Raw genomic sequence first — 11,051 nt, 5'->3', positions numbered from 1 at the left:
GTTTTGAAAAGATTCGGTTGCTTGGGATTGGATCATTTTTTTAAATGAATGCAATGCAAAAAATTTAGATGCAAACAAAATGCACAGAAAATAATAAAAATTAGAATAGAAAGAAAAATCTTTTTGGCTTTTGAAAAATTTTTCATGCAGAAAAATGAAAAAGAAAATGGAAATTAAAGCAATATGTACAAAATTACATGCAACCTACATGCAACGGGATTTATGCATGGATGGATGCCCCTTCCCAAGCTTAAAATAAGCATCGTCCTCGATGCTTGGAGAGAGGCATAGCCAGCCTATTGAGGACCGGGCGGTGGAGGATATGGTGGGAACTGTGAAGGATAATCAGAAGGATAAAATGGAGGCCACTAGGGTTGGGATGATGATGGAGGTTGCTGCTGCTGGGTGGGAAGCACAAGTACTCGGTGGATATCGCTCATCAAACGATGAACATTGCGGTTATGCTGCTCTTGAGCCACCCATCGCTGATCCTGCTCGGCCCATCGCAGCTCTTGCTGGGCCCAACGCTCTTCTTGAAGGTTTCGGTAATCATGAAATTCAGAAGTGATTTCAGCAACTTCCGTATAAACCTCTCCTACTTCCTGCTGGAGGCTCATGTAATGATTATCTAAGCGTGCAAACTCGCCCATGTAAAGGTTGTGTTCGGGAAAAGGAATGGGGCGAGACGAGCTGGAAGCAGTTGCAGTTGCAGTTTGAACAGGATGAGTAGAAGTGGTGGTTGAAGGTCTACGAGCAGCAGTAACACCCAAGTTGGATTGGAGGTGCCAATTGGTAGAAGAGATGTCATTGAAAGAGATGCATGATTTCCAAAACCTCAAGTGATAAACGAGTACGGCCCGGAATTATATTGGTTGGATTGTTGGGTAGATGGAGGCCAAGATGTTCAGCTATAATAGATACCATGCCTCCACAATGTAGCTGGCCACCATTGCTCATGGAATTTCTGAGCATTTTCTGAACTACCCAACACCCAAAATGAGGGACTTCCTCGGGCTTGTTAATCATGCACCACAAAACTTCTAATTCTTTTTTGTTTGCTTTGCTAATCTCTTCTTGAGGAAATAAGAGAGAAGCAATAATCCGGTGGGTGACCTTCAGAACCGGATGAATAATGCTAGAAGCTTTTGTTGTGCCTGACTGAAACTCATCTTCACAAGAGATAGTTCTCCAAAACGTTCCACAGTCTCGCTCAAATACATCATTTCTTCTTCCCTTTGATGTATATACATCTCTTTTCGCTTTTGGGGCACCAATAATATCACAGAGAGTATCAACATGAATTCTATGTGATTGATTGAACAAACGGAAAGTGAGGATGTGTGTTTGGTAACCGAAAGTGATGGATGACAAGAATTCCAACATAGGTGTTTGATAACTGATTGCATGTAGATTCAATAGCCCTTCCCAACCAATGTTCTTGAAGAGCTTGTGGACACCTTTATAGATATGAAGGTCTTTGAGGGCTTGGATGTCCACAAATTTTTGTGCCCCTTTTACCCTTTGAATAAGGGTTGCATACAACATCTCTTGTTGATTGGACTAAAAAATAAGACCAAATTCATAGGGGTTTTCCATGAATTGTTGGTCTTGTTCATCATTGGACTCTTGACCACCCATATGGGAGGTCCCAATTCTAGCCCTTTTTCCACGGGAGGCCATTGTCAAATTGGATTCAACAAAGTTTTGCACACAATGTAGGACAATTTAAACTCAAGAGTATGCACAAAAACTAGCAATATCACCAAAATCACCCAAAATCACCCCAAAAGATAACTATATGCACAAGTTAAGAGTTTGGAACAATTATACCAATTTGTGCTTGAAAATGGTGGTAGGGTGATGTCCAATGCTTCCCCAAGCTTATCCTACAAGAAATTTTAAGCATTAGGTCGAGATTTGAATACCCAAAAATTCTAGGGTTTGCTCAAAACCCCCCAAAATCGGCCTTAAAAGGAGTGAAATTGAGATGTAAGACAAAGAAGATGAAGAAAAGAGAAGAATTTCATACCTTGGAGCTTGATTTTTGATGCAAAATTGAGGAAGATTGAATGTTTTTGAGGGTTTTTTTCGAAGGGGGCAGTAGGGAGGAGAAGAATCGCAGGTTATGTGAAAAGAATGAGTTAAAAAAATCGAGTTTTAGGCTTAAAATCGTCCAGCTCTGTTTTTACGTTTACACGGCCCGTGTAAACTAAAGGGTAGCATTTACACGGCCGTGTAAATGAAGCGCCTGATATGAGCTGATCTGGTCATTTACACGGCCCGTGTAAATTGTAAGCATAAGTTTACACGGCCGTGTAAACCTCTGTAAAGGCCAAAAAAATTGATTTTTTTTTCACTTTTTTGAATTTCAACCCGCTAATCCACTACTGCCCGGTAAATGATTTTTTACCCTCGTTAAACATGAGAAACAACTTGGGAACTTGGAAACAAAGAAAATATGATGTAAAAACAAGAAATGACAAAAATACCCCCGGGTTGCCTCCCGGTTAGCCGCCCCTTTTTAATGTCGTTGGCTCGACTTTGCCCCCTTAATGTGCTTCAGTCTTGATACGTGGGCCTCTCCAACACATCAACCTCCTCGCCATCTCCTTCTTGACATGTATATTCTCTAAGGGATCTGGTGGAGTTTTTGCTCCTGAATCTTGTGCTTGTTCCACCGGTGGAAGGATTTTGACTTTGGTGGATGGCTTGGGTTCTATATCATCACTCCTCATACACTTCTTTTCATCAATAAACTCTAAAATCTCCAACACCTCATTATCCATATGAAACTTCTTTGCAAGCTCTTTGGCTTTGTCCCTGTCTAGTTTTCGTGACAAAACTAACTCTAGAAATTCATTGTTAGACAAGTTCAAACCCTTTTTAGTTGAGGGATGGATCAAATTGACAAAATTAACAGATTGAACATCAGAAGGAACCTTTTTTGCTTCATGAACATTGAAGTTGATAACTTCACCATCAAATTCCATACTCAAAGTTCCATTGTAGACATCAATTTTTGTTTTAGAGGTTTTAAGAAAAGGTCTACCCAAAAGTATGGAACTTGAACTTGGAGAGTCATCATCTCCCATATCTAAGACATAAAAATCAGTCGGGAAGACAAATTCATCGACTTGCACTAACACGTCCTCTAATACTCCCTTTGGGTGTACCAAAGACCAGTCAGCAAGTTGGATGATCACACCGGTTTTGCTCAATGTTCCTACACAAATTGATTTGAAAAGAGAATATGGTAGGACATTTACGGATGCACCTAGATCAAGCATAGCTCGGGGTACATAAAGATTCCCCAACTTGCAAGGCACGGTAAAAACACCGGGATCCTTGCACTTCGGGGGCATCCTCTTTTGCAAAACCGCGGATACATGCTCCCCAACTGTTACGACTTGATTTCCTTTTAATTTCTTTTTAGATACACAAAGATCCTTAAGGAACCTTGCATATCTAGGTACCTGCTTGATGGCCTCGAGGAGTGGAATGTTGATTTAAACTCTCTTGAACATTTGCATGATCTCACTCTCCTCCTGTTCTTTCTTCGTGCTCTTTAATCTTTCGGGGAATGGAGCAGGTGTGGCTTTAGACTCAGTGATGAAGGGCTTCTTTTCGATTGTTTTCTCTTCCTCCTTCACTTCTTTGGTTGCCTCTTCGACCACTATTTCTTCTTCCTTTTGATCAACCGACACTTTTGGATCATCATAGCTCTTTCCGCCTCTCAATGTGATGGCACACACGTTGTGCCTTGGGTTTGCTTCAGTTTGGGCAGGCAACTTTCCTTGAGATTCTAGTTTGCTTACGGAAGTAGCAAGCTGTGAAACTTGTTTCTCTAAGTTCTTTATGCTTGCTTTTGTTTCTTGTTGGAAAGCTTGTGTACTAGTTGCCAAACTCTTCACTATGTCCTCTAAGGACATATTTGATGAACCCGCTTGTTGAGAAGGGTGTTGTGGCTGCCTTGGCTGAAAGTTTTGTGGTGGAAAAGGTGGTCTTTGTTGGTATTGATGTGGTTGACTTGGTTGATAATTTGCCTGTTGATGTCCTCCCCAACCTTGATTGTTACTCCATATTTGATCACCTCGTGGCTGCTCATATCCCCTTTGATTAGACCCAAGAAAACCTCCCATGGCTTTTGCTTCTTCATAATCTTCCTCTTGAAGTTGAGGGCACATGTCGGTTGGATGCCCCACTTGAGTACAAATACAGCATGGACGGGGTTTGGGCTGCACACCTTTGTCTTTGGCTAGCATCATAACCACTTTCGTAAGTTCGGACAATTGAGCTTCAATTTGAGGAGTTTGGATCTCCTTTACACCTCGGGGTGCATCTGTGTACCACTCTTCATCATGGCTTGAATGTTTGGAATCTTCAGCCATGTTCTTGATTAGATTGCGGATTTCGGTTGGAGTCTTATCGGGTAAAGATCCGCCACTAGAAGCATTGAGAAGTCTTCTTTCCATTGGGGTCATGCCTTCAATGAAGTATTGTAGGAGCTGATACTCGGTAATCCCGTGCTTTGGACAACGGGCACATAGTTTCTTAAATCTTTCCCAATATGTGTGGAAAGCTTCTCTTTTGTGTTGCTTGATCCCGATAATTTCCCTCCGTAGGGCTGAAGCTTTCATCTTTGGAAAATATTTGTCCAAAAACAACCTCGCAAGATCTACCCAAGTAGTTACCGTCCCCGGTGGGAGGTCATAAATCCAGTCTTTAGCTGCATCTTGCACCGCAAAGGGGAATGCCCTAAGCTTGATTTGATCCTCCGTGATATTGTGTGGTTTCATACCCACACATACTACATGGAACTCGGTGAGGAACTTGTGAGGATCTTCATTCTCCAATCCTCTAAAAGTTGGGAGTAAGTGGATAATCCCGGATTTTAGCTCAAGGTTTGTGGCAGCTGGATATGTGATACAAAGAGGTTGTTGAGTAACCTCTTGTCTTGACCATTGGCGGAGGGTTTGTTCGGGTGGTGGGTTTGGAGGTGGGTTTCCTCCATGGTTATCCCCCATGGCGTGAGAAGTAGTTGAAGTTTCTGTGGGTGTAGTGTTTGGGATATTATGAACAGGTGAAAAGGGTGGAGTGGTATTTTTGGGTGAGGATGATTGTGGTGAGAGTGATGGGCTTTCTGTTTCTGATGCGGATACACTTGAGAGGGGTATGTCTTCCCAAATGTTGATGACCGGGGGATTGGATGATGAAGAAGTACCGGAAACCGGTTGCCTCTTACGAAGCTTGGCTTGCTTCCTTAACTTCTTTGCAGTCTTCTCTATCTCTGAGTCAATTGGCAGTGGTGTACCTGTACGGAAAGATCTAGGCATAAACAATTAGTAACACCGTGTCCCCGGCAACGACGCCAATTTGTTAGGGCGTGTCAGACCCAACAAATAATAGGGGTACGATATACTCCAAAAGAATCCCACTATATTGCACTAAAAGGTAGTACAAGGCAAGAAGGGTCGATCCACAGAGACACAGGATAATTAGTCTATACCTCTTTGCGCAAGGTACTATGGTCACCAATAGTAAAGAGGGGGGTTTTGAATGCAATAATTAAAACAAACAATTAAAAACACAAGTAATCAACTAAAAGAGTGAATTAAATTCAGAAATGGTAAGGACTCCAACCTCATGTATGACAACCTAGCAATGTAATTCCAAGATAACATGATATTTGCTCAATTCTATCTAAGTTGGTACTTGAAAGTGTTAACAAGCTCTAACACTTCCCATTCACCACATTAATTAACCAAAACAAGCTCTTTGATTAACCCTAACCTTACTAACCTAATCTAAACACGCTCTTAGAATTAGATTGAAAGATTGCATTAAACTTTATGTGAATGTTCCCAACAACACCCAATACTCCTCACAAGCTCGGGAGCGTAAGAGTGTATGAATAAGATTTACACTAAATTCATTCAATAGAAATCAAATTAGTGCTTGTTACCTAGTCCAATTTACAAAACATTTACGGATTTTGCAATTAGATAACTTGAATAATCTAACCCTAATTCAAATGGCCAATAAGAATCACAATTAGAATCAAACATTCGATTCATACAAAATCAAATTCACTAGATAGAAAATTGAAAGCAAACATCAGTTCATATGATTGAAATCACATCCAAATGTCAATACATAAAGTTGGAGAATTAGGTTTCTAGCCACTCGTGACTAGAACAAACACAAACCTAGAAATTGAAATTAAAGTCTTACAAATTAAAATCCAAGTGTTCTCAAGCAGCAATTGTCTTCAAAAAGCTCCCAAAATCGCCTCCTAGAACTCCCCAAAACGACCCCCCTTTTGGAACAAGTTACCTCCTTTAAATTAGAATAAAACTGTTTTAAAAACTGGCGACACGTTTACACGGCCCGTGTAAACTATAACTGACCATTTACACGGCCGTGTAAATACAAAAAAGTAAATTGCTCAAATCTGTCAGGTCATCGGAGTACATTGCTCACGAGTATGCGTTTACACGGCCCGTGTAAACTATAGGCTTCCATTTACACGGCCGTGTAAACTCCTGTAAAGCCAAAATCTTCATTTTCTTCATAACTTCCTCCTCGATGCTCCAATTGTCCCGAAACTTTGTCCATATCTCCTCTTCATCACCTCAACTAAGATTCTTCCTTCAAAAGTCCCTGAAATATCATAAAAGTGTGTGAATTGAATTGCATCATGAAAAATCCCGAAAAATATGCAAAATGCATGAGTTTAAATCTAAATGCAATGCACTTTTATGGATTAAAACTACAAAATGCATGCATGAAATGCATCTAACAATCTCCCGGTTTCACCGAAGAATACTACTTCTACAAGCCGTAGTGCTGTCCGATCATCTTCTGATCAAGTGAGTGTATAGTTACTTTCTTCTAACACATAAATATGAAGTATTTACTATGAAATACGTGCTATGTGTTTATATATTGTTTGTTTATATGAGATGGGTGTGGTATGAATGTTTTATATAGGTTTTAAATAAGTTAATCTGTATATGCATTTTGTATCTACGAATATGTTGGTATGTGTTTATATATTGTTTGTTTATATGAGGGGTATGTGTTTTAAATATTGTTTGTTTATTTGTGCCCCTTTTACCCTTTGAATAAGGCTCCCAAGCCTGACCCACTCAGTTTTCTTTGTATCACAGGTATTAATACGAAGACATATTTCACTGAGAGATTAAAGGAGATGTAAATCATTAGTGTAAATAATTGTAAGTTCTGTTTATGCTTATGTGTCTGTATCGGAACATGACATCCCGAGATCTTGTTATAAAATGAAAATACATTTCTTTAAGAAATGCTTTGATAAATTCTTATCATATTTTGTTTTGGGAACAAATTCTGCATCAGTTTTCTTTAAACGATTACTCTGATTTTAAAAAACAAAGCATAAACAAATTGGTATTTTCTGGCCGTGAAATTGGGGATGTCACACTGATCACGTTTTCAGACAAATTCTTCGTTAATTTCTGGTCCAATGAGTCCAAATCAAACTGTAAATAATTTGGCAATTCTAGATGCTTTGATTTTCTAGAATCAATTCAAGAAAGGGAGGGGTCGTTGTGGTCACATCTTTAATTTTTAAGACATTGATTCAAGAAGTAGAGGAATTTAGGGAAACAGACCTTACCCCATTGGTGCCAAATTTAGGGATACATATTACATAAATGGTCCCTGGATAATAGGGAAATAATCATACAATATGAAAAAGGAAAAATAAAGGGTAAAGATGTCATTCACAGCCACCATCACCCCTTGAGCGATTTTTCAGATACCCTAATCTCATCCCCATTATTGTTGAGCTTGGTTTCCATTTGTGATCTCATTGTCCATGATTTGAAGTGAAGCTTGGAGATCAAAGGTTTTCTTATGTGCATTAAAGGAAGGCTCTTGTGTAGATCCAACGAGGTTGCACCTTTTTCTAGACCTTTGTGAGTATAAAGTTTCAATCTTGTTCTTTGAATCATTAGATCTTGTCATGTTCATTTTGGTCTCTTTTGTTGGTGATTTTGGAGTTGGAAGGACTCCATCACCACTCGAGCACTTTGGTATGCTCCTTAGACTTCTTAGACTAAAAAATTTAAGGTATTTTGTCCTTCATTAAATCCATGCAAGTTTGTTAAGAGCATTAGGCCATTTTTGAAGTGAAAACTTCAGATCTTGATTTATTGGGGATGTCTTAATGGATAAAGTTGGAAACTTTATCCATTAATACCTTGTTAAAGACTAGATCTGGAAGTTAGAGCCTTGAATTAAAGGATTAAGTAAAATGTCCCAAAATAATGACATAAAATTTTCATTTTTAGATTAATAAATCGTTAATACATAACATTTCCATAAAACTAAGGTAATCAAGATTTATCAAAATATCATAAAATCAGAGTAAATCACAGAATGCGGAAACATGTGGTGTGTGCTCTACAATCATCCTGAGCTCTTCCAATTAAAAACCGAGGTACCTGAAACATAAACTGAAAATCGTAAGCACAAAGCTTAGTGAGCTCCCCAAATTACCACAAACCATACATACACAAGTAAACACATAATGGGCCCCGCCGTGTCATCGGGCCCCGCTCGGTATACAGATCTGTAAGTCGTCAGGCCTTGCCAATTGTACATATTAAACATATAAACATATCAACATATCAATACATAACATATGCAATAATCACAAAGATACATAGCATACAGAATGGTCATCAGGCCCCGCCCGACATCGAGCCCCGCTCAGTAAACATATACACATAACACATGCAAGAGTCAAGCAGACAACCAGCATACTAAGCATAACAAACCATGGGCCTGCATTGGTGCCTTCAACCTGCTAAACATAGTGAGGAAACTCATCTCGCACTGTCGAAACACATAGAAAATCCCTGGCTGCTGGCTGACAGATCCCAGAACTATCAATATCAAAGCAACACCCAATCAACATTTGGGTCCCAATCCGTAACCATAAATTCATACTCAGGGTAAAAATACCATTTTACCCCTAACCTAGCTTTGTCTAAGACTAAGGTCCAAACTCATAATCTGAAAGGCCCAAAAGCCAAATAATCAACCAATGCCCAAATATGATCCAATTTTCCGAATTGGGTCCAAACCCCTTACATGGGCCTTACCCTAAAGCCCAACCATTTTTCCCTAGTCCAAAACACTTGTACTCAGATGGCTCATTAAGAAATCAAACATCCAAGCCCAAAAGAAAGCCCAAACTCGAAGCCCAAATAGCAAATCCTACCTGACTGAGTACACGGGGTGTACTCAGCTATACGCTAAGCGTACATGCTATTTGGCTTGTACGCTACGCGTATAGTATTGTACACCCAACTTACTCATCCATTAAGCCAAAATCTTCATTAAGCTCTAAATGCTTAAGTCCAGAAGCCCAAACCACAGATCTGAGTCCAAAAAATTGTCTAGAACCATAAAGTCATTGACTTGGTGACTTTGCATGCCCCAAAAGAACCCATCTTCAAATATCGCATTATACTTTCACCAAATGGACACAATCTCATACATGGGGGATTCCAAACCCTAAAGGATACAACTTTATGAGTCTAGAACCTCAGAAACACCAAGAGTGGCAACTCATAGCTCTTGTAGTGGTTTCAAACCAATAGATCTCATTCTTAGGGCCAAAATGAACCAAAAATCATACATAATATATCTAAGCCAACAATGAACAAGTTCATAGCTTTTTACCTCCAACAAGTTGGAAATGAAGTAGAGAACCAGGATCCATAAGCTCTTTTTTGATCCACAACGTTGCACCAAACTCCAACTTTTTGAAAATGACCCAAAAACACCAGATGCACTTAATGAGCTCAAAAACACCACCATGGAGGCTAAGTGTCACACCCCCGAACAATCTGTCACACCCCCGAACCAGACGGCGGAAACGTCCGGGGGTTGGGTGACTTCATCTTGTAATATCATCACGGTGAATATAATAGAAACAAGGCAAGCATCATCATCACACGTACAATATTACAACAATACTGAGTTTACATCATTGTAATTGTTTACAAAAGTTACATCCCAACAATATAAGGTTTTAAAATAGCAACATAATGCAACAAATTCCACATTTTCTCGTTGTCCATCTGCTTAACGATTTCCTGAGAATACAAGTTATTTTGAAGGTTTTGTAAAATGGTTTGAAGGTTTTGTATCAAATCTTGCGTAAAGCATGCGTGTTTCTGTTTTGAACATGTATAAAAAGAGTATTCCGAGTATTTCCTATATTTTCTGTTGTAAGTAGAAGGTACTGTATAATTGTATGCTTTCCCAGAAAATCCGATATTTTCTGTTTATAAAAGTATTGTGGTCTCAAAAACCCTAAGACCGGGTATCAGTGTATATATGTATGTTTTTGTATCATCAAATTAGTATATGTATTCCGTAAATTTATAATGGAGTTATTCTCTATGTGAGTCGTTATAACCATACTTAATAATGATTGATCTGCCTGACATGACGTTTTTCAGACGCCGACTTGTTTAAGGTAAGGTTTGTCACCCTAGAGTGGCCTAGTCTAGTTGTAGCAATCAGCTCAGGTGTGGGGTGTCACCCCCGTATAGATCTATACACAAACTCTCGCTCTCCCTCCAGGAGACTCTGGTTATAACTACATGCTTAAGGCTGTACACTAGATAGGTACGAACGAATGAAATGTCTCACAAGAGCCTTAACTGTATTTACGCGAATATTGTATTACGCTATGTAACGCAGTGAATAATGGTCCGTGTATGTTCAAGCATGTAAATGGGTCACAAAGGCCCAAATAACATGTAAAGTATATTTCAGGCCCAATAAGCATGTAGTTGAACCACAAAGGCCCAATAGACATGTAGGGTGTATTCCAGGCCCACTTAAACGTGCAAATGGGCCACTAAGGCCCAATAAGCCCAATTAGAAGATGTAAATGACGTATTTAGTTCGTTTGTCGTTACGTTGGTTATTTAAACTCAATTGTTTACCAAAATGACTTAAAGGCCCACTTTTTGTAATAATGACATTTTTGG

The 11,051-nt window shown here is 39.4% G+C and overlaps 1 protein-coding gene across 1 annotated transcript; it reads right to left on the bottom strand.

The window, feature by feature from the left end:
* Positions 1–3,506: 3,506 nt before the first annotated feature.
* On the bottom strand, positions 3,507–5,024 carry LOC145130663 (uncharacterized). Its single transcript, XM_079065435.1, has 2 exons — positions 4,328–5,024; positions 3,507–4,255 (listed from the first exon to the last, which is right to left on the bottom strand). The coding sequence occupies exons 1-2, from the start codon at positions 5,022–5,024 to the stop codon at positions 3,507–3,509; spliced, it is 1,446 nt and encodes a 481-aa protein (XP_078921561.1).
* Between the last annotated feature and the right edge of the window lie 6,027 nt (positions 5,025–11,051).

The sequence above is a fragment of the Lactuca virosa genome, chromosome 8 (assembly GCF_052849685.1).
Source record: "Lactuca virosa cultivar CGN04683 chromosome 8, Lactuca_virosa_CGN04683_v6, whole genome shotgun sequence".
In the NCBI taxonomy this organism is placed as follows: domain Eukaryota; kingdom Viridiplantae; phylum Streptophyta; class Magnoliopsida; order Asterales; family Asteraceae; genus Lactuca; species Lactuca virosa.
The sequence above is the reverse complement of the archived record's forward strand: the minus strand, read 5'-3'. Positions and strand labels throughout refer to the sequence as shown.

What these genes read in the sequence shown, in the direction of transcription:
- LOC145130663 (XM_079065435.1), bottom strand. Translation starts at nt 5,024, where the DNA reads ATGGGGGATAACCATGGAGGAAACCCACCTCCAAACCCACCACCCGAA. An exon ending in GTACACAGATGCACCCCGAG is followed by an intron (nt 4,256 to 4,327) that starts GTGTAAAGGAGA and finishes TTATGATGCTAG; the next exon opens with CCAAAGACAAAGGTGTGCAG.